At 45.3% G+C, this 23,791-nt stretch overlaps 1 protein-coding gene across 1 annotated transcript in view; it reads left to right on the forward strand.

The window, feature by feature from the left end:
* The first annotated feature begins 16,854 nt into the window (after nucleotides 1-16,854).
* The window catches only part of SMARCA5 (SNF2 related chromatin remodeling ATPase 5), a 40,498-nt gene continuing 33,561 nt past the window's right edge, over nucleotides 16,855-23,791 (forward strand). Inside the window, exons 1-2 of the mRNA XM_077846152.1 lie at nucleotides 16,855-17,494; nucleotides 20,929-21,003. Of these exons, the coding sequence (XP_077702278.1) occupies nucleotides 17,318-17,494; nucleotides 20,929-21,003 (252 nt within the window). The 5' untranslated portion in view covers nucleotides 16,855-17,317. The remainder of the gene's footprint in view (nucleotides 17,495-20,928; nucleotides 21,004-23,791) is intronic.

Genomic DNA, 23,791 nt, shown 5'->3' on the forward strand with positions numbered 1-23,791 from the left:
GTGTCCTGATAGAGGAGGGGACAGCCTGACTGACACTTTCTGGTGTCCTGGGAAAGGAGGGGACATCACAGGTGACACTGCCTTGTGTACCTGAAGTGGAGGGGACAGTGCTCATGATATGTCCGGTATCCTGGGATAGGAGGGGACAGTGCTTGACACTGACTGGTGTCCCCAGAGAGGAGGGGACAACATGGCTGACACTGGTGTCCCAGGAGAGGAATGGACAACACAGTGACAGTGTCCAGTGTCCTTGTAGAGGAAGGGACAGTGTGACTAACACTGTTCAGTGTCCCGGGAAAGAAGGGGACAATGATGCCTACACTACCCTATATGCCCAGAGAGGAGGTTCCTGCGCAGCTGACACTACACAGTGTCCTGTGATAGGAATGACAACACTGCTCGGTGTCCCCGAAATGGAGGGGAGAGCAAGGCCGACACAGTCCGGTGCCCCAGGATAGGAGGGAACAGCACAGCAGACACTGACTGGTGTCCTCAGAGAGGAGGGAACAGCACAACCAACACTAACCGATGTCCCCAGAGAGGAGGAGACAGCATGGCCAACACTGATCGGTATCCCTGGAGAGAAGGGGACGGCATGGCAGACACAGACAGCGTCCCCGTAGAGGAGGGGACTGCATGGCCGACATTGATGGGGTCCATGTAATGGACTAGACAGCGCTGCTGACTCTGCCTGGGGTCCCAGGGAAGAGGGGACAGTGTGTTACACTGCACAGGCTTCCAGGAGAGGAGAGGACAGCATGGTTGACACTACCCAGTGTCATGTGACAGGAGGTGACAGCACTGGCAACGGTGCCTGTTGTTGCAGAAGTGGAGTGGACAAGATGGCCAACACTGCTTGGTGTCCCCAGGAACTAGGGAACAGCACAGCCGACATGAGCAGTGTCCCTGGAGAGGACAGGACAGTGCGCCCGGCACTGTCTGGTGACCCGGCAGAGGAGGGGACAGCGTGCTCAACACTTGCAGGAGTCCCGAGAAAGGAGGGGACAGCGCGGCCAACACTGCCCAAGGTTCTGGGAGAGAAGTTGACAGCGCAGCAGACACTCCCGGGGGTCCCAGGAGAGGACGGTACGGCAGAGCCAACACTGCCTGGGGATCTGGGAGAGGAGAGGACAGCGTGGCTGACACTACCCAGTGTCACATGACAGGAGGTGACAGTGCAGAAGACATTGCCCATTGTTCCTGAAGTGGAGGGGACAGCACGGATGGCCAGAAGGCTTGCGTCTCGGTGTTCAGGGCAGCACCTTTCCATGGCACCTCCTCGCCTAGCGTGAAGCTAGCTTCTAACTCCCATAGGTGAGAGGCTAGTTGTAAGCTATAGTTGAAGATTTTCTTCGAAGAGTTGAGGGGAGTACCTGTCCCAAGGGACCCAGCAGCTACTGTGGACATACCTTCTAACATAACTTCTAACTTAGAGTCTTGTCAGTGGCTCCTTGCAAGGAGCGCTTGTTTCACAGTGTGCGGTAGGCGACATTGCCCGCGAGTGTCTACCAGTGTATTTATTCTAGGTTCCAGGACTGGTAGGTGAGAGCGTAGAGCAAAGCTGCTCTCCAGGAACGCTGGTTGCTCACGGTTCACTCCATGGTATCTCCACGGGCCCTCCACTCCTGTGGGCCTGGCTTGTACCTCCCATGGATGAGAGGCAAGCGACAAGCTGCAGGCACTGAATGCTTGTGTTTCCGAGTTCAGTACAGCGCCTTTCCATGGCACTCACTGGCCTAGTGGAGCTGGCTTCTAACTCCCATAGGCGAGAGGCTAGTTGAAAGCTGCATTCAAGGGATACTGCTTTCTTAGAGGAGAGTGCAGAGCCTATCCTTTGGGCCTCCACACCTACTGTGGATATAATTTCTAACTCCTTTATGTTAGAGGCTCGTCAGAAGCTGCATGCAAGAAAGCTTATTTCTCAGAGTGCCGTAGGGCACATTACCCTCGAGTCTCACAACGTGCTTTTGACCTAGGTTCTAAATCCTGTAGGTGATACGGTCGTGGGAAGCTGCTCTTCAGGAATGCTGTTTGGTCACAGTTCACTATAGAGCACATTCATGGGCTCTCTACTCCTATGGAGCTAGCTTCTACATCCCATGGGTGACAGGCTAGTGACAAGCTGCAGACCTGGAATGCTTGTGTCTCTGTGTTCAGTACAGCGCCTTTGCATGGCACCTCCTCACCTAGATTGGAGCTGGCTTCTAATTCCCATATTTGAGAGCCTCGTTGAAAGCTGCGTTCAAGGAATCCTTCTAAGAGTTGAGCACAGGGCCTCTCCCTCGGGGCTCCACACCTACTGTGGACATAGCTTCCAACTGCCCTATGGTAGAGTCCTGTCGGAAGCTATCTCTAGGAAACGCCTGCATCTCCGAGCGCAGCCACCCGCGTTTCCTGCAAGCCTCCCCACGTGCTGTTGACCTAGGTTCTAAGGCCTGTCGGTGAGGTGAGAGGGTAGTCGAAGCTGCTCCGCAGGAGCGCTGGCTGCTCACAGTTCACTACATAGCATTTCCATGGGCCTCCACTCCCGTGCAGCTAGCTCGTACCTCCTGGGGCTCAGTGGCTAAGGGCAGGCTGCAGGCCCGAATGCTTGTCTCAGAGGTCAGCACAGAGCCTTTCCATTCCACATCCTCACCTACAGTAGAGGCAGCTTCTAACTCCGATACTTTAGGTACTAGTTTAAAATTACGTCCAAGGAATGCTTCTTTCTGAGAGTTGAGCAAAGGGCCTGTCCCTTGGGCCTCCACACATACTGTGGAAATAGCTTCTAACTTCCTTGGTTAGAAGCTAGTCAGAAGCTGACTGCAAGGAACGCTTGTTTCTCAGGTCCTGAGAGAGGAGGGGACAGCACGGCCGGCGCTGCCCAGTATTCTGGTAGAGACAGCACACCATCGTCGACAATGCACGGTGTCTTGGGATGATTGGCATCATGACTTACCCTGTACAGTGTCGTGGGAGAGGAGGGGACAGCACTGCTGAGACTGGCCAGTGTCCTGGGAGTGTAGGGGACAGCACGACCGACAATGCCTGGTGTCTTGGGAGAGTAGGGGACAGCATGGGCGACACTGCCCAGTGTACTGAGAGAGGAAGGGATCCCTCAGCTGACACTGCCCATTGTCCTTTTAGGAGTGTGGACAGCATGGCTGTCACTACCCAGTGTCCAGGGAGAGAAAGGGACAGCAGAGGAGACACTGCCCGTTGTCCTAGAGAGGAGAGGACAGCATGGCTGACATTGCCTGGGGTCCCGAGAGAGGATGGGACAGCAAGGTCGACACTGCTGCTTTCCTGGGAGAGGAGGAGACAGCACAGCTGACGCTGACCAGTGTCCTGGGAGAAGAGGGGACAGTGTGGCTGACACTCCCTGGGGTCCTGGGAGAGGAGGGGAAAGCACGGCTGACACTGCTCAGGGTCTCAAGAGATGAGGGGACAGCAGGGCCGACACTGCTCAGGGTCCTGGGAGAGGAGAACCATCACGGCCGACATTGCACAGGGTCCCAGGAGAGGAAGGGACAGCACGGCTGACACTCCTGGGTGTTCAGGGAGAGGTGGGGACTTCGTGGTCGACACAGACCAGGGTCCCGGAAGAGGAGGGGACAGGAGGCTGACACTAACCGGTATCCCATGACAGGAGGTGACAGTACAGACAACACTCCCCAGTGCCCCTGAAATGGAGGAGAGAGACCAGGCAACAATCTCCAGTGTCCCGAGAGAGGAGGGGACAGTGCAGCCAACACTGACTGGTGTCCCCAGAGAGGAAGGTAGAGTGTGGCTGGCTGTCCTTGTCCTGTGGTAGGAGGGGACAGTGTGAACAGTACTCCCCGGGCTCCTGGGAGAGGAGGGGACAGCGTGGCCAACACTACCCAATGTCCCGTGATAGGAGGTGACAGCGCAGTTGAAACTGCCCAGTGTTCCATGACAGGAGGTGACAGCGTGGAAGACACTGCCTGGTATCCACGAAGTGGATGGGACAGCAGGGCTGACACTGTCTGGTGTCCCAGGAGAGGAGGGGAGAGCACAGCCCCCACTACTGGTGTCCGTGGAGAGAAGGGGACAGCATGCATGACACTGTGGTGTCCTGGGAGAGGAGGGGACACCGCCACCACTACTGACCACTGTCCCCAGAGAGAAGAAAACGGCACGGACAACACTCTCCGGTGTTCCAGAAGTGGAGGAAATAGCCCGGATGACACTGCCCGGGGTTATGGGAGAGGAAGGGACAGCACGGCCAACAGTGCTCAGTGTCCAAGGAGGGAAGGGGACAGTGCGGCCGATACGCCAGGGGTTCTGGGTGAGGAGGGGACAGCGCGGCTGATACTACCCAGTGTCCCGTGACAGGAGGTGACAGTGTGAACCACATTGTCCGGTGACCCCTTAGTGGAGGGGAGAGCATGGTTGACACTCTCTGGGGTCCCGGGAGACTAGATTACAGCCCGACTGACACTGCACAGGGTCCCGAGAGAGGGGATAGCATGGCCAACACTCCCAGGGGTCCAGGGAGAGGTGGGGACATTGCAGCCCACACTTACCATATCCCCTGAGAGAAAGGGACAGCCTGTTTGACACTGTGTAGTGTCTGGGAGAGGATGGGACAGCACTGCCGCCACTGACTGGTGTCCATCGAGAAAAGGGGACAGCGTAGATAACATTCCCTGGGGTCCCGGGAGTGGATGGGACAATGCAGCTGACACTGACCACTGTCCCCGGAAAGGAGGGGACAGGGCAGCCAACATTGTCCAGTTTCCATCATAGGAGGGGACAGCATGGCCGACATTGCCTAACGTCCTGGCAGAGGAGGGGAGAGCACGGTCCAGGGAAAGGAGAGGAAAGCGTGGCAGACACTGCTTGGTGTCCCAGGAGGGGAAGGGACACTGCCTGGTGTGCCAGGAGAGGAGGGTACTGCACAGCTGACACTACCCAGTGTCCCAAGATAGGTGGTGACCACACGGATGACACTGCCCATGGTCCCAGGAGAGGAGGGGAAAGCGCGGCAGACACTGACCAGTTTCCCCAGAGAGGAGCGGTAAAGCATGGCCAAGAATGCCTGGGGTCCCAAGTGGGGAGGGGACAATGCATCCAACACTGCCCGTGGTCCCAAGATAAGAGGGGATAGCACTTCTGACACAGCCCTGAGTCCCGGGAGAGGAGGGGACAGCATGGCTGACACTAATCAGTGTCCCGTGACTGGAGGGGACTGTGCGGATGACACTCCCCAGTGTCCCATGACAGGAGTTGACAACATGGACGATATTGCCTGGTGTCCCCGAAGTGGATGGGACAGCGCAGCTGACACTGTCCAGTGTCCCGGGAGAGGAGAGGACAGTGTGGCCAACACTCCCCGGGGGCCTGCAAGAAAGGGATAGCACGGTGACACTTCCCCAGGTCACGGGAGATGGCGTCCTAGGAGGGGAAGGGACAGCACAGCCGACACTTCCAGTATGCCGTGGAGGAGGGGACTATGCAGCTGACACTACCCGGTGTCCCGTGATAGGAGGTGAAAGCGTGGACAACAATCCCCAGTGTTCCTGAATTGGAGGAGAGAGTGCGGCCAACACTATCTGGCGTCGCAGGAGAGGAAGGGACAACACGGCTGAACCCGAACAGGTGTCCTTAGAGGAGGTACGGCGCGGCTGACACAGTCAGATGTCCCAGGAGAGGAGGGGATAGCATGGACAGACTGGTCTCTCCGGAGAGGAGCGCAGCAGAGAATGCCCTGGGTCCAGGGATAAGAGGGAACAATGCATCCAACAATGCCTGGGGGCCCAGGAGAAGAGACAGCACGGCCAACACTCCTGGGTGTCCCGGGAGGAGGAGACAGTGCCGTCGACACTGTCCTGCGTCACTGGAGAGGACGGGACTGCATGGATGATAGTACCCAGTGTCCCGTGACAGGAGGTGACAAAGAAGATAACACTACCTGGTGTCCCTGAAGTGGAGGAGATATAGTGGCTGACACTCCTGGGTGTCCAGTGAGAGGAGGGGACAGTGTGGCCGACACTGCCTGGGTCCCGGGAGAAGAGGGGACGGCGCAGATGACACCGCCCGGTGTACTCAAATTGGAGGGGCAGCATGGCCGACACTGTCCAGTGTTCCAGGAGAGGAAGGGACAGCGCGGCAGACACTGCCCTGTATGCTGGTGAAAGAGGACACTATGCAGCTGACACTACCCAGTGTCCCGTGATTGGAGGTGACAGAATGGACGACAGTCCTGGCATTCCTAAATGGGAGGGGAGAGTGCGGCCGACACTGGTGTTCTGGGAGAGGAGGGGACAGCACTACCAATACTGACCGGTGTCCTGAAGTGGAGGGGACAGCGCGGCCGACACAGTCCGTTGTTCTGGGAGAGGAGGGTACAGCGCAGCTGACAATGACCAGTGTCCCCGGAAAGGAGGGGACAGTGCGGCCAACGCTGCCCAGTATCTCGGAGGAGGAGAGACAGCACGAATGACACTAACCAGCGTCACGTGACAGGAGGTGACAGTGCAGACGACTCTACCTGGTGTCCCCGAAGTGGAGGGGAAAGCACAGCCGACACTGAGCAGTGTCCCGGGAAAGGAGGTGACAGCACGGCCGACACTGAGCGGTGTCCCTGCAGAGGAAAGGGCAGTGCAACCGACACTGTCCAGTGTCCCGGGAGAGGAGGGGACAGCACATCAGACACTCTCCGGGGTCCTGGGGGAAAAGAGACAGTGCAGATGACACTGCCTGGTGTCCCCAAAGTTGAGGATGCAGTGCCGCTAACACTACCATTTTCCCGGGAGAGAAAGGTACAGCATGGCTGACACTGCCCGGTGTCCTGGGAAAGAAGACAGAGCGGCCGACACTGCCCTGTGTCCCAGGAGAGAAGGGGATAGCTCGGCTGACACTACCCAGTGCCCCATGATATGCACAGACAACATGTGTTGGTGTCCCTGAAGTGGAGGGGACAGTGCGGCTGACACTGCCCATGGTTCCATGACAGGAGGTGACAGCGAGGCTGACACTGCCCATTTACCCCGAAGTGGAGGGGACAGCGAGGTGGACACTGCCTGGGGTCCCAGAAGAGGAAGGGATAATGTGGCTGACACTACCCAGTGTCCCATGACAGTAGGTGAAAGCGAGAACGACCCTACCTGGTGTCTCCGAAGTGGAGGTGACAGCGCAAAAGACACTGCTGGGGTCCCTGGAGGACGGGAAAGCACAGCTGACACTGCCCAGGGTGCTGAGAGGAGAGGACAGCAGAGCCTACACTGTGTACTGTCCTGGGAAAGGGGGGACAGCACAGCTGACACTGACCATTGTCCCTGGAGAGGAGGGGAAACCAGGGCTGACACTGTCTGGTGTCCCAGGAGAGGAGTGGACAGCGAGCTGACACTTACCAGCGTCCCCTGAGAGGAGGGGACAGCATGGTTGACTCTGACCAGTGTCCCCAGAGAGTATGGGACAGCGAGGCTGATACTGCCCGTGGTCCTGGGAGAGAAGGGGACAGCGTGGCTGACACTACCCAGTGTCCTATGACAGGAGGTTACAGCGTGGTGGACTCTGCCCTGTGTCTCCGAAGTGAGATTACTGTACGGCTGACGCTGTCTACTGTTCCCGGAGAGAAGGGGACAGAGCGGACAACACTGGCTGATGTCCCCGGAGAGTTAGGATAGAGTGGCAGACACTGGCCATTGTCCCCAGAGAGGTGGGGACAGCGTGGCTGACACTGACTGGTGTCCCCAGAGAGGAGGGGACAGCATGGCTGACACTGCCCGTGGTCCCATAAGAGGAGGGGACAGTGTGGCAGACACTGACCGGTGTTGTGGAGGGGAGGAGACAGTGCGGCTGTCACTGCCCGGGGTCCCAGAAGAGGAGGGCATAATGTGGCTGACACTACTCAGTGTCCTATGACAGTAGGTGAAAGTGAGGACGACCTTGCCTGGTGTCCCCGAAGTGGAGGCGACAGCACAGATGACACTGCCCGGTGTCAATGAAGTGGAGTGTACAGTGGCCAACGATGTATGGCATCCCAGGAGAGGAGAAGACAGCATGGTCAACACTAACTGCTGTCCTCAGAGAGGAAGGGACAGCACAGCAGACACTGATCAGTGTCCTCTGAGGAGGGGACAGCATGGTCAACTCTGACCAGTGTCCCCAGAGAGGAGGGGACAAGACAGCCAAAACTGTCCATGATCCCAGGAAAGGAGGGGACAGTGAAGCTCACACTACCCATTGTCCCGAGACAGGTGATGACAGCGTGGACAACACTGCCCAGTGTTCCTGAAGTGGAGGGTACAGTGCAGATGACACGGCCCAGTGTCCCATGACAGGAGGTGACAGTACAGACTAAACTGCCCGGTGTCCCTGAAGTGGAGAGGACAGCACATAAGACACTGTCCAGAGTTCATGACAGGAGGTAACAGCATGGCCAGAACTGTCTTCTGTCCCAGGAGATGACAGTGGGACTGACACTGACTGGGGTATTGGGAGAGGAATGTACAGAACGGCTGACACTGCCCAGTTTCCCATGACAGGAGGTGACAGCACAGATGACACTACCCAGTGTCCTTGAAGTAGAGGACAGCACAGCCGAACTGCCCTGGGTCCAAGGAGAGGAGGGGACAGTGTGGCAGAAACCAACTGGTGTCGCCAGAGAGGAGGGGACAGCACGGCTGACTCTGCCCGGGGTCCCAGGAGAGGAGAGGAGAGCACGGGTGACACTACCCAGTATCCTGTGACAGGAGGTGACATCGTGGATGACACTGCTTGGTGTCTCCGAAATGGAGGAGACAGCATGGCCGATACCGTGTGGTGTCTGGGAGAGGGGGGACAGCATGGCTATCACTGTCCAGTTTTCCCAGAGAAGAGGGGACAGCCGGCTAACACTGTCCGGTGTCCTGGGAGAGGAGGGTACAGCGCTACTGACACTACACAGTGTCCTGTGACAGGAGATGACAGCGTGGCTGACACTGACTTGTCCACAGAGAGGAGGGGAAAGTGCGGCCAACACTGTTCAGTGTCCTGGGAGAGGAGTGGCTGACACTGGCCACTGACCCGGAGATGAGGAGACAGTGTGGCTGACACTTCCCGGGGTCTGCTAAGTGGAGGGGACAGCGCGGCCAACACTGTCTAGAGGGTAATCCTCTTGGTTATGAGTATATTAAGTTCTGTATGTTAGAAGATGCTCAGTCCCAAATTTCTGTAAACCAGAAAGACTTGTAGAGTCCCCAACATTGACCACCAAAACATAAATGAGATAAAAGAGGGGGACAAATGGGAATGGGGAATCTCACAGAATGAACCGGCACAGCATACCACTTGGTTCTGGGTGCGTGCTGGTTATGTTTTAGAAGGTATAAACTTCTGCCATTGTAGAGCAAAATGAGGCAGAGAAAACAGAAAACAGAAAACAACAACAACAAAAAAACCTATTTGGTATATCTCCCAAAATTAAGTTGAGTATGTTGAAGGGTATCTAGAAGTGGAAAATATATCTAGGACATGTAGTTGTAGAAATATGAAAGTCAAAAAAGGTAGAAACTTAAAAATCAAGAGGTGGTAAAATATCGTAGTTAAGATGGGAAAAGAGAAAAAAATTTGAAAATTTAAAGTCTGATATAAAAATGAGGTATACTGGAAAAAGGAAGAAAAAAATAGGAGGGGTACCCTCTGGTCTATATACTATATATCCCTCAGACTTCCCCTGGAGGTTTCCAGTGCTGCTTGGTCAAGAACTTGCTCTTCCTATTGGGACTTAAGATAAAAAGCTTCTGCACAGCAAAAGAAACAGTCAACAAAACTCAAAGACAACCTACAGAATGGGAGAAGATATTTGCAAATGACACATCAGATAAAGGGCTAGTTTCCAAGATCTATAAAGAACTTCTTAAACTCAACACCAAAGAAACAAACAATCCAATCATGAAATGGGCAAAAGACATGAACAGAAATCTCACAGAGGAAGACATAGACATGGCCAACTTGCACATGAGAAAATGCTCTGCATCACTTGCCATCAGGGAAATACAAATCAAAACCACAATGAGATACCACCTCACCCCAGTGAGAATGGGGCAAATTAACAAGGCAGGAAACCACAAATGTTGGAGAGGATGCGGAGAAAAGGGAACCCTCTTACACTGTTGGTGGGAATGTGAACTGGTGCAGCCACTCTGAAAAACTGTGTGGAGGTTCCTCAAACAGTTAAAAATAGACCTGCCCTACGACCCAGCAATTGCACTGCTGGGGATTTACCCCAAAGATATAGATGCAATGAAACGCCAGGACACCTGCACCCCAATGTTCATAGCAGCAAGGTCCACAACAGCCAAACTCGGTGTCCACCAAAAGATGGATGGATAAAGTAGATGTGGTCTATATCTACAATGGGATATTACTCAGCCATTAGAAAGGATGAATACTCACCATTTGCTTTAATGTGGATGGAACTGGAGGGTATTATGCTGAGTGAATAAGTCAATCAGAGAAGGACAAACATCAATATAGAATATAAGAAATAGTGAAAGGGTTTATAAGGGAAAGGAAGGGAACTGAGTGGGAAATATTATAGAGGGAGACAAACCATGAGAGACTCCTAACTGGGAAACAACCAAAGGATTGCAACAGGGGAAGTGGGTGGGGGGATGGGATAGCTGGGTGAGGGGCACTGAAGGGCACTTGATGGGATGAGAACTGGGTGTTATACTCTATGTTGACAAATTGAATTTAAATTAAAAAATTAAAAAAAATCCAGTTACAATTAATATAACTGATTGAGAGTATACTTAGGAGCCATAGTTTCAGAGAAATAAAATTGTGCTTTTGTTTTTCAAGGAAAAAAGTAGTCTTTTCCAAAAATAGCCATTCTCAGTGTTTTTTTGGTCTATAAACTCTGCACTACATTTCCACCAGCAGTGTCTGGTTCAGTTTCTCTTTATTCTCAGCAGTATTTGATGTTATCATTCTTTTATATTTTAGCCATTCTGTTGGGTGTGAGATACTATCTCATTGTGGTTTTAATTTGCATTTTTCTAATGGCTAATGTTGAATATCTTTTCCTGATTTGCCATCTGTATATCTTCTTCAATGAAATGTCTCTTTACTTCTTTTCCCTGTGTTCTTCTTTTTTAAAAAATTCTTTTTATTGGAGTTCAATTTGCCAGCATATAGCATAACACCCAGTGCTCATCCCGCCAAGTGCCCCCCTCAGTGCCCATCACCCAGTCACCCCATCCCCTGACCACCTCCCTTTCCACTACTCCTTGTTCATTTCCCAGAGTAAAGTGTCTCTCATGTTTTGTCACCCTCACTGATGTGTTCTTCTAAATTGTTTTTTCACTTGTTGAATTTTGAGAGTTCTTTATATATTGTAGATATCCATCCTTTGTCTATATGTGTTCTGCAAATATATTCTCCTACTCTGTAGCTTGTCTTCTCATCTTCTTGATGGTTTTTCACAAGAGCAAGTATTTTTAATTTTGTGATTCAGTTTATCAATTTTTCCTTACATTGACCATGCTTTTGGTTTCAAAGTTTAGGAACTCTATGCTTAGGTCTAGGTCCTTAGCATTTTCTCCTTTTTTTTTTTTTCTAGAAGTTTTATAGTTTTCTGTTTTACATTGAATTCATTATTCATTTTGAGCTACTTTTTGTACAAACTGTGACATCTTTGTTTCTGTTTTTTTTTTTTTATTTCCTGATAGATGTTTCTCCAGAACCATTTGTTAGAAAGCCTATTTGAACTGAATCCACATATTTATTGGTAAGTTTTAGAAATACAGTTGATTTGTGAATGTCTATCTTGTATCTTGAAACTTGCATAACTCACTTATTAGGCACTGAAATGTTTTATGTAGATTTCTTGGGATTTTTATGTAGATAATCATGTCATCTGCAAATAGAGACATTTTTATTTTTCCTTTCCAGCTCCATATTGAATATCAGTGATGTGAGCAGAATTCTTGCCTACTTCTGATCTTAGAGGGAAAACAGTCAAGTCTCATTAAGCATAATGTTAGCTATAGGTATTGTGAATGTTCTTCATCAAGTAAGTGGAGGAAGTTTCCCTCTTTTTTTTTAATGAGATTTTTTATCAGGAATGGGTGTTGAAATTTTGTCAAATGCCTTTTCTGTATCAACTGATATAATTGAGTGAGTTTTATATGCATATAACATTGGTTGACTTTCAAATAGCCCACCAGTCTTGCATCTCTGGAATAAATGGTATTTTGTCAGGGTACATGCTTTTTAAAATATATTTCATAACTGCATTTGCTAGTATTTTATTAAACATTATTGTGTCTATATTCATCAGGGATATTGATTTTTTATAGTGTCTTTGTTTGATTGGTTATAGTAATGTCATAAAATAAATTGGAAAGCGTACCCTCTTCTATATTCTGAAGGAGTTTATGTAGAATTGGTATAGAATTGTGCAAAAAAATTTGGTGGAGTTCTCTAGGACATTATCTAGGCGTAGACATTTGTTTTGGGGAGCTATTGAGTTATAAATTTTATTTCCTAAATAGCTATGGTTCTATTTAAATTGTCAATTTCATATTATCTAAATTATGATAGCTTGTATTTTTCAAGAAAATGGTTTGTTTCATTTAAGTTGTCAAATTTATGTTTGTAGTATTCCCTTGTTATCCTTTTTATGTTTTCAGAAACTATAGCAGAACTTCTGTTTCATTCTTAATATTAGTGACTTGTCTGCTTACTTTGTCAATTTTCCTAGAAGTTTGTCAATTTTATCTTTTCAAAGGACTAGTTCTTTGTTTTATTTTCTCTAAATTTTTCTGATTTTAATTTCATTGACTTCTGCTTCTGCCTTTATTATTTTGCTTACTTTGGTTTTACTTTGCTCCTCTATTTCTAGGTTTCTGGGATGAAGGCTTAGATTTGAGACTATTCCCTTTCCTTAAATGTAAGTACTTACTGCTGTAGTTTCCCTCTTAGCACGTTATCTGTGTTCCACAAATTTTGATATATTGTGTTTTTATTCAGTTCAATTTACTTTTTCTCTTAAGGCCTCCTCTGAAACCCATGGATTATTTAGAAGTGTGTTGTTTAGTCTGGAAATATTCCTTGCAACTTTTGACTACTGATTTCTAGCTCAATTCTACTGTGGGAGAAGAACATGCTTTGTAGAATTCCAATTTTTAAAAATTTGTTGTGGCTTGCTTTATGGTCTACCTTATATTTTCTATGAGTTCTTGAAAAAACATGTATTATTTTATTAAATGGAGTGTTCTGTAAATGTCGAGCAGATTCTGTCGGTTGACAGTGTCATCGAGTTCTTCTATATCCTTAATTTTCTGCCTAATTTTTCTATCAGTTATTGAGAGATGCTGTAGTCTTCACCTATAATTGTAGATTTCTTCTCATTTCAGTTCTTTCCGTTTTTGCTTTGCATATTTTGCAGCTGTGTCATTCGCTGCATGCTCATTTAGAATCGTTATACCTTCTTGGTAGATTAACATTCTCTCTTTGTAAGTTTTTTTACTTTGGAGTCTCCTTTACCTATAATGATATAGCCACCCCTGCTTTCTTTTGAATAATGTTTGTGGCACATATTTTTCCATCTTTTTATTTTCAAACTTTGTATCGAAGGAATCCCAAATTTCTTAACCATAGCTTTGGCCATCGCTAATTCTTTTGAAAATATTTCAGGAGTGGTGGTAGCTAAAATTTAACTTTGGATAATAATGTTTGGGTTCCTAGGAGTATTTTACCTAGAACCAACTAAATAAAGAAGAAAATATTTTTCATGAGTGGGAAGGAAATGCACAGAGAATTTGAATTTTTGACTTGTGTATATTAAAGAAAAGGCAACTTTAAATGATTACATAAATACACGTATAAACACCCAACAGATACAAAGTCACCACCTGATGTAAGCTGGTGACCAAATATAAGGGTAATATATTTAAACTTTGTTTATTCTTTAAGAGTTTAATGTTTTTGTTTAACTGAAATGCTCTTACATGGCAAAAGACTCATGCAGAAGAATTCTGAAAATGATACATACAAGATGTGATCATTGGTATCTACTGTTGGAAATCTCCATTCACAGATTCTCACAAACTTAATACTCTTGTATTGTTTTCATGCAGTAACAGCCTTTATTTTCCTAGGCTTTCATAAAATAAAATAAGTGTGTGATTAAGGGAGGCTCAGCATTCCTACTTTGTTCTTGATAAACTTCCTTAACTCCTTTCCCAGGGCACTTGTGTGGCTAGGTTGGCTGTATCTGCCTTCGGCTCAGGTCATGATCCCAGAGTCCTAGGATCAAGCCCCATTTCAGGCTCCCAGCTCAGTGGGGAACTCGCTTCTCCCTCTCCCTCTGCCATTCTCCCTGCTTGAACTTGCTTGCTCTCTCTCTCAATTAAATAAAATCTTTTTAAAAAATTAACTCCTTTCCCTCATCATTCAAGGCCAAAATGCTGAGAATTCTGGATTTAGGCATTTTTTGTCCTCTGGCAACATCTCTCTGTTCTACTCTCCAGCACAGCACATGCTGTTCCTGCACACTAAATCTAACAGAGGAAATTTCAAGTGTAAACAACATGTATTTGCATATTTGAGATGGAATACTAATATGTTTTTACATTGTAACATTCTATTTCTTGGAACATGTCTAAAGCAGCAATTTTTTTCTAGGATTTTCTTGAAATCATTCCTTTTACCTTTCTCTTTATTAAAAATATTATTCTTCCTCCAACAGGACTGATTCTTAGGCTTATGATTCCTCAGGATTAGAATACGAAATATTTGAACACAGAGCTCACTCCATGTCAGATACCGTATTAAACACACTGCATGCACAATCTCTTTAATTTTTATGATGTCATTATGAGATTATTACCCCAATAGAAAATTGAGATAATAAAAATACAAGAACACTGATTTCAAAGAAGTTGAAAGATAACTTGCCTGCATTCATGCAGCTACTAAGTTCTTGAGCCTGTGCTGGAATCCATGCTTGCCTGACTCTGGGGTTACTCTCCTACCACTACACTAATCCTATACTACACTATCAATGCCAGAACTAGCTATTAATTTAACCTATTAGTCTCTGAAGAAAAATAGGTCTTTGTGGTTTGGCCACCATGTAAGTACTATATACCTAACTTACTAATATCCCAGTAGCTCAATTGCCCAGCATCCTGCATTTTCTGCAGCTTCTCTTGCTGCTTCTAGACCCTGCTCAAAATTTGTTTCTCTTTTCCTCATGTTGGATTAGTGGATTCAAACATTGTTTTCTCTTCTTTCTTCTGTATCTCTCCTCTATTTTTAAGATTCCTATACAGATTTTATATGCTTGTATGAGAAACTCACAGTATAAACGCACGTTAAAAGACAACTGCCATTTTAAAGGCAGTTTTATTTATTGCTTTTCTTGCTATTTATTGGTTCCCTTAAATAATCCTCAGACTTTTCTTTAAAAAAAGATTTATTTATTCATACAGATACAAAGAGAGAGGCAGAGACATAGGCAGAAGGAGAAAGCCCCCTGCAGGAAGCCGGATGTGGGACTCGATTGCAGGACCCTGGGGTCATGCCCTGAGCCAAAAGCAAACACTGAGCCACACAGGCATTCCAGTAATACTTAGACTTAAGAACCTTTCATTTACATACTTACATATATTTTTAGGGTTTCCAAAACAGGGCCCAAGATATGTATTATTATAGAGTGGAGAAATATTCCAAATATTAAATGTTATATTCTTCCTACTTAACAATGTCAATATTAAATACATTTTTATCAAACAATTATTTATTGTGTGTATATGTCAGATACCACCCTGGACACTAACTTTTACCCTGATACCTGAACTTTTTTAGGTAAAAGAACATTTTTTAATATTAAAAATAAATTTTCTCAATATAATAATATAAAAATTCATTTAAAAAATAAAAAATACAAACACAAAAGAGTTAGGACATATACACCACCACTTTCAATACTTTTATGAATATCCTTTCAAATTTTATCTATATTTTTGAACTGTTAAAATTTTTTTTCAATTGACACTATGTAATGAACATTCTTGTACTTTAAAAAAAATTTTTAGATTATTTTTTTAAAATTTTATTTATTTATGATAGTCACACAGAGAGAGAGAGAGAGACAGAGGCAGAGACACAGGCAGAGGGAGAAGCAGGCTCCATGCACCGGGAGCCCGACGTGGGATTCGATCCCGGGTCTCCAGGATCGCGCCCTGGGCCAAAGGCAGGCGCCAAACCGCTGCGCCACCCAGGGATCCCCTACCTGCAACATTTCTTAATGAAAGAAGGTACTTTTTATTGAATATTTGGTGGTTGAGGAAAACACAACCCACCGCCTCTCTTCCTTGGTTACTCGTTTCTCACGTGGCCACGTGCATAGTTCTTTTTTTACTTTTAGCATGTAAATTTGGAGGAAATACAGTCCAACTTGTATCGAAGTACAAGAAATTTAGAAATGATGAATATAGCTACCATGGGAAGACGAAAGAAAAATCACACAAACTTTTCATGAGACAACGAGAAAGACGTCATTTGGGATAACCGTAACGTCACCGCCATGGCGTCACGCCTATAAGCGGAGGCGATAAAGTGTTAAACTCCGCGCACAGCAGCGTTCCATGCGCGGCGCGAAGTTCCGGCGAGTTCTCAGACGGTGCCATCCGCCCCCGCCAAGCCCGGGGGCGAGCGCGGACGAGCACGGCCGTTAGACCCCGCGTTTGCGTCACGCCTCGGAGCGACGCCCAAACCTACGTCTTCAAACACTGCCCCGAGGCCACGCCCACTCCTCGCCCTGGAGGCCGCTGGGAGCCCTCCGGGGGCGTGGCCAAAGGTGAGGCGAGGGAACGCGCAGGCGCACTCAGAACCTAGTCAATCAGCCAACTATTAATCTCGCGAGGGTTGAAAGTCGGTGGCGTAGGTAGTTGTCCTGGATGCTGGTGAGATAGATGATTTTTTTCCCCGAGGAAGAAAAGGGGGCGGCGAAGCTAGTTCCCGGCGTCGGTCTCTCTTTCGCTTTCCTTTCCCCTAACTCCAACCCTCCGCCCTCCCGTAAATCAACCCGCCTTCCCTGACCTCGGTGACCCAGGCGGCCCCGCCCACTCTTGTCGACGTGATTCCCGCCGTGAGGTAAGCGCCGCTCGAATCCCGAGCCCCGCGGAAGAGGAGGCGGACGCAAGGGGGAGGCTGCGGGCCCGGTTCCGGCTGGTAGGAGAGCCGCGGCGCCAGGGGGCATTCGGGTGGCCCTCTCGCTCCTCCGTCAGCTCGTTGCGACGTAACCACCCAGGCCCGGGCCTTCTCATCTCTGCCGAGCCGGGCCTCTGGCAGCAGCGGGTGACGCACACGGAACATCATGTCGTCCGCGGCGGAGCCTCCGCCACCCCCGCCTCCCGAGAGCGCGCCTTCCAAGCCTGCAGCCCCGGCCGCCAGCAGCGTGAGCAACAGCAGCAACAAAGGCGGCCCGGAGGGCGTCGCGGCCCAGGCGACTCCCTCTGCGGCTGGCTCCGGCCCCGCGGACTCCGAGATGGAGGTGAGAGTGGCTTGTGGCGCGGGGCGAGGGCGCAGTGGGGAGGGGGAGCCGGTTCCCTCGCCCGGATTTCAGGGATCGCACGCAGAGCCGTTTTCCACCCCTCCTGCATCCAAACTCGGCCTCGGACCCTTGGGATCCGAAGTGATTAACCCTGCGCCCTTGTGCTTAACCTCCCCACGCCGACTCCGATGGATTTCTGGCACTTCATGTTTACATTATTTGTCTCCAGCGAATCTTGCCAAATTCTCCAACGCTGTTATTAAACACATGTTATTGATTACCGAGGCCGAGAAGGACCTACCCGGTTTTTGTTTTCTGTGGGGTTTTTTTTTTTTTTTTTTTCGGTAAACTCCCATAATTCCCTCCCCCATCTCTGATTCTAGCTTTTAGTTTCCACTAAACTTGCGGGAAGGTAGGGAGAGATGCCCCTTAGTGGCGAGGGAAGGATGCGCGGGGTAGGAAGGCATTTAAAAGCGGTGCGTCCGAGGGCCCAGACCTTGTTTTTCTTCATCCCAGGCCTTGTGGGGGCGGTATCCGTTTTGGGCAGAAACAATGGCTTGAGCTGGAAGGCCGAGTGCGCAGTGGGGATAAGCGGGGCGCAGCTGCTCCCATGGAGGGAGACGAGGCTCCTCCCAGGCACTGTTCCTTTGGGAGGGAAAGCGACCAAGGCAGCAGCAGCAGCTGTCTTGGACCCCCATCTAATTTGAGTCAGGGGATGGATGGGTGAATGGTGAATTAATGACAATGGGGCTGTTGGCTTTCAAGTTCAGCGCAATTCCTCTTTTTGGGCCTTGGCCTTCCTTCCACCCTCCTCCCCCAACCCCCCCCCCCTCCCCCGAAAATTGGTACTGCTCGCTAGTCGAGCCTCCCTTCCAGAGCTAGGGTTGGCCAGGGGATGGTGACAGCGCTGCGGGGGTGGAAAGTTTGGGGAGCTGCCAGGCGGGTCTCTTGGGCATGCTCCAAGACTTTGTGATGTCTGGGAACAAAGTAATTGCTTGCTCCTTCCAAATTTTATTCTTGGCCTTCGGTCTGTTTTGAGTTATTTTATAGTCACGGCCTACAGATTTCTGGGATTTTTTCCATCCTTAGGTAGGAGTGAAGGTAATACTGCTCTGAAAAGGATCCTTGATGCAGAATTAACACGATACGTAAATGGAAGTGCAGTTTATCATTGGAGCATTTGGCGTACCAAAGTTTTACTTGGGCACCAAAGGTCTAATCTAGGGTGACGTAACATCACGTTAATAGTTTGAGAGAATTTTGTGGTGAGGGTAGGTTTTAGTGCAGTAGGACATTGATATTCTGTATTTTTAAGTGATTTGATTTTAGCTTCAAATTCTTATCAAGTGTTGCTTATTTTTCTTAAGGTTTTAAATGGTTGTTTTGAATTACCAGGACTGTTTAACTTGAATTCTTGCTTCGTGGTGTATGTAAGTGGGTTTGAAAATCTTTGACACTGAAAGCAATTGTGTGTAAATAGACAATTCTCTGCAAAAGGGTGTCCATAGTTTTCATCAGCCTCTCAAAAGGGTCTGTCGTTCAAATTCTGCAATAACAACCAGTATCTCACTGGAGAGGTTAAATATTAGAAAGCAGAGTATTTTAAAGCCTAAACTGCCTTTCAGTTGCTACTTTAAAATTTAAGTGGAATTAAAGTTTTAAGTATGGATATTGATGTCATAACAAGTACCAAATGAAGTCCAGGCCATATTTATTTGCCAAATAAAGAAATTGAGTCTTTTGATAAGTAGAATGTCTGATAGAACCCAGGTCTGGCTCTGAAATGGACCCATTTCCCACATATTTTACCCTGTCATATTCTTACAAGAAGTAGGTTCGAGAATTTTATTTCTTGAGGAATGACTTATTTTTGCTTTTTTGAAATAGGAACATGGGTAATTTCATTTTTTAAATCAATTTCTTCATTTACTAGTTTTAGTCTTGATTTTGTTTCTCTTCGTGTTGATTTAAAACAATTTTTTTTAAGTAAATGTACCTTTAGTCATTTTCTTAACTGAACTTGGTTGGAAATCATTGAAGTTCAGTGATAAAAACTAGGTTTGAGTCTATATATTTAATGTATCTGGCAATCCTAAATTAAATGCCTTTTTTTTTTGTTTAAAAGTAGAATTTAACGTGGATTTTTTTTTTCAAAATTAGAAAATAAATGAAGTCTTGGCCTTTACAAATTTTTTTCTGACAAGGCTGACCTTCCCAGGAATATTAGCTAGCTTTCTTTGTATGCAGTGAAATTTTCATTTTTTGCTTGGTACTGATAAGGGAGTAATTTCGTTTTTTGTTTACTATGATTTTTTTTTTTTGGCAACATGGATGGAACCTGTTTTTTAATCTTTGTTGGTTAGACTGGTATTTCAGTACACTGTATGCCAACAGACTAGACTGATAGGTACATTGTATATCAATAATCATCTGACCTGGAATCCAAATCTTTTTTTTTTTTTTTTTTTAACTATGAAAGAAATAATGACTATTGTTGGAAAACGTATTTTTTTTAAGGGTATATTTTGACCTTTCATGATATCCAGTACCATTTTGTGAAGTAAACTAGTAGAAGGCTTTATCATTTCTATTTGTGGACACCAGACATTTGTGATGAGCCTAAAGGTAACATAGGTGCCTAAAGATCTTAGCAATGAAGTTAGACTAGAATATAGATAATTTGACCTTTCAATTCTGGTACTGTACCTGCTCCAGTTCCCCAGTTTTTTAATCAGTGGTAGCTTTATTATAGTACATATTGCCAAGCACAGTTTTGTACGTTGTTAATGAAAATTATACTTTTACTAACTGTTCTTAGTTGTTTCTTTGACAGATGAATAGAACTTTGCAGAGTAGTTGTTGCTGTTTTTTGTTTGTGGTCGTTTGAATGTCAGGGTGAATAAATTTGCGAGAAAGGATATTTATTACTAATTTAGGAATCAGATTGTAGTTAGGGAGTATTCGATTTAGGATGTATGATAATTTTTTTGTTTTTTTTCCAGAAGATGGAAATCAGAGTGAGTAATGATAATTTCTAGGTATATATTTGGCAGAACCCAGTAGATATTGCAGTTTTATGAGTAGAAGGGAACATAATTTCTATGTCATCTAATTTGGTTTTATAATATTTATTGAATGAAAAATAGATTTATTGAAATTTATTTTATTATTATTCTAGGATGATGTAGATAATAGTGTTGTGTTTTAATCTTGCAATAGTCCTGCAGTTCAAATACTTGGGTTAAATAGGTTGTTGTCATCGTGGCATTTAATTTCATCAAGATATCCTATCTGGTTATACTAAAGCCATGTAAGTATCTAGCAAGTTTGGAGTAGGAATGTATTACTCAGATTGTGTTTTAAGTAGAAATTAGTTTAATAATAGTATGTTAACTAATTTTGAAGAACAATCCATGATTTTTCCCTCCTCCCAGGAAGTATTTGATGATGCATCTCCTGGAAAGCAGAAAGAAATTCAAGAACCAGATCCTACCTATGAAGAAAAAATGGTATGCTTTAGGTATATGAATAGAGTCTATAATAAACTTTTCATTAGGTGGTGACATGGACCAAACTTCTGCATTTAATTTTTATCATTGAAGCACTGATATCCAATTGAAATAGGTGTAACATGGGATACTGTAATTTTTGTTATTTGCCTATGTAAAGCAAATTTAGAAGTATTACATGAACACGCAAATAGTATTATGTTAATATAAGGGATATGTTACTCTCCTTTATTTTGAGATTTATTGTCAGGGAGTGAGGAGAGTAAAAAACCAGAGAAGTAGTTATTCAGGGTATATTCTGCATCGATCTATCATTCTGTTTCACTGGGTACAAAGACAGTAATACATGCTCCTTGCCCACAGCTTTTTTACAATATGGGTGAGATCTTTACAAAACAGCATATGATACTCTACTTGAATCCTCAAAGACAGTGAATCACATTTCATACCTTAGGAAACTTGTAGCATGACTTAACGATAACCTATGAAGAGCTTTAAGCTTAAGTTCAGATTCAGTAATAATAATGGCTAATAGCAAATGCTTACTATGTACTAAGCCCTATTCTGAATGCTTTATATGGCTTAAACTCATTTAATTATACTGAAATCTTATTTTATTTTTTAAAAATATTTTTTAAAGATTTATTTATTTATTTATGATAGAGAGAGAGAGAGAGAGAGAGGCAGAGACACAGGAGGAGGGAGAAGCAGGCTCCATGCCGGGAGCTCCACACGGGACTCGATCCCAGGAACTCCAGGATCTTGGCAGGCGCTAAACCGCTGAGCCACCCAGGGATCCTGAAATCTTATTTTAACATGTTAAATAATAATACTACCATACAATACAACACAGTATATATGCTCTTTAAGAGTAAAAACAGTGTCTTAATCTTACTGTCTTCACCTAGAACAATATCTGGCACATAGTATATTTTAAGAACTATTTTTTGAAACGTACTTTTTCTTCAACCTTTGACTTTCTCTTCAAGATCAGTAAATATTTTTTGAATCTCTTAGTTTCAAAATCCTAAAAATACTTAGGAACACATGTATATATGGATACATAATGTACATGATACACATAAAAATATGTAAAACATAAATGATATATTTTAATTTCAGTATAATATACAGTGAGCTTCAGATGAGCTTCAGATGTACAGTACAGTTATTCACTAATTCTCTGCATTATTTTGTCTGCCTCTGCTAACTACCAGTTCTCTATATTTAAAAGTCTGTTTTTTCTCTTGTTTCTTAAATTCCACATGTGAGTGAAATCATAAGGTATTTTTTCTTTTTATTTCACTTAGCTTCTTAGATCTATCCATGTTGTAATGGAAAGATTTCATGAAATGACATTTTTATATATATATATATATATTTTATATATGATTTCTATTATATTTTATATATGTGTATATCTGTAATTGTTCCACATCTTTTCTTTGCTGTCAGACTTAAAGATATATTTGCCAGCTCTGCTTTTCCCATTCATTTCCTCAAATCCATCACAATGGATGTTCTGTCACTAATACTGTACTAGTGAATCTAATTTCCCATTTATAGCTTAATTTTACTTTCATTCATCTCACTTTTGTCTGATATCGTTGACCACTCCTCAGAATTTTTGCTTGCCTTGTGAGAGCTTTTTTCCCTTGTTGATACCCTATTGACAGTTCCTTTGTCCTTTATCACATCCTAAACATTTCTTGAACAGTTCAATCCTTATCATTGGTTTTCTTTTTCTTTTTTCTTTTTTTAAGATTTTATCTTTAAGTAATCTGTATATTCAGCATGGGGCTCAAACAACCGCAAGATCAAGAGTAACGTGCTCGCTCCACTAGCTGAGCCAGCCAGGAGACCCTATCACTGGTTTTCTTTAAACTGAATTCTCAGCATTTATCTCTAGCCCAGATGCTTCCAGCCATTGTATTTTCATTTGTTTGTTGGACATTTAAGTCTTTCTTAGGAATATCTAAAATTGCATTTATTCTATCTCATACATCTACATTTACTGATAGTGACAGTTCTTCTTAATTTATACCCAAGCTGTCCATGATGGTACTTCATTTTAATAGTCTTGGAAGTTTAACCTCATAATTCCTCTTTTTTCTCCATTGACCTATTCAGTATTCTTTTATTGCATGGGTTATTTTGTTTGCGTCTGTATCTGTTTCCTTATAATGATCTGGCCTCTTCCAAATCTCTCCATATATTTCTTTGAAGTTTTTCAGTCTCCTAGTTATTTCCTTGACTAACACTTTTCTTTTAAGCAAGCTCCTTTATCATCTGCTAGTTCCTAACCATAGGTAAGTCTCAGTATCCATTCTTCATTCTTGGTTCCAAAGGATGCTGAATACTCTTTGAGAAAACTAAATAATAGTGTTGATTGGTATCAGAATAAATTTATGGTTTATGGTTTTTACTCCCTTAGACTTTCAGTATTTATTGTGCAACAACCCATTTAGTTATTTAAAAACTTTACCACTCTGATTAAGTTTTCTATTTCATTTCTGCCATCCTGATTTTTCAGGCTTCTTCTACAGTTACAGGCCTTTAATTTATTTCCCTTCTATTTTCAAATATGTATGGCCTGTACTGCCCTGTGTCATTTCCTCCTGTTTGAAAGAAAGAAGCTGATTTTAAGCTATTGATTTTAATCTATTTGATTTTATGATTTATGTCCTTCAGGTTCCTAATCTTACTGTTTCTACTTTTTAAGGATGTTTTCTCTTTTCTCTTTAAGATCTCAAATCATTTTTATTTTAATATTCTCATTCTCAGCCAA

The sequence above is a fragment of the Canis aureus genome, chromosome 13 (genome assembly GCF_053574225.1).
Source record: "Canis aureus isolate CA01 chromosome 13, VMU_Caureus_v.1.0, whole genome shotgun sequence".
Lineage (NCBI taxonomy): Eukaryota > Metazoa > Chordata > Mammalia > Carnivora > Canidae > Canis > Canis aureus.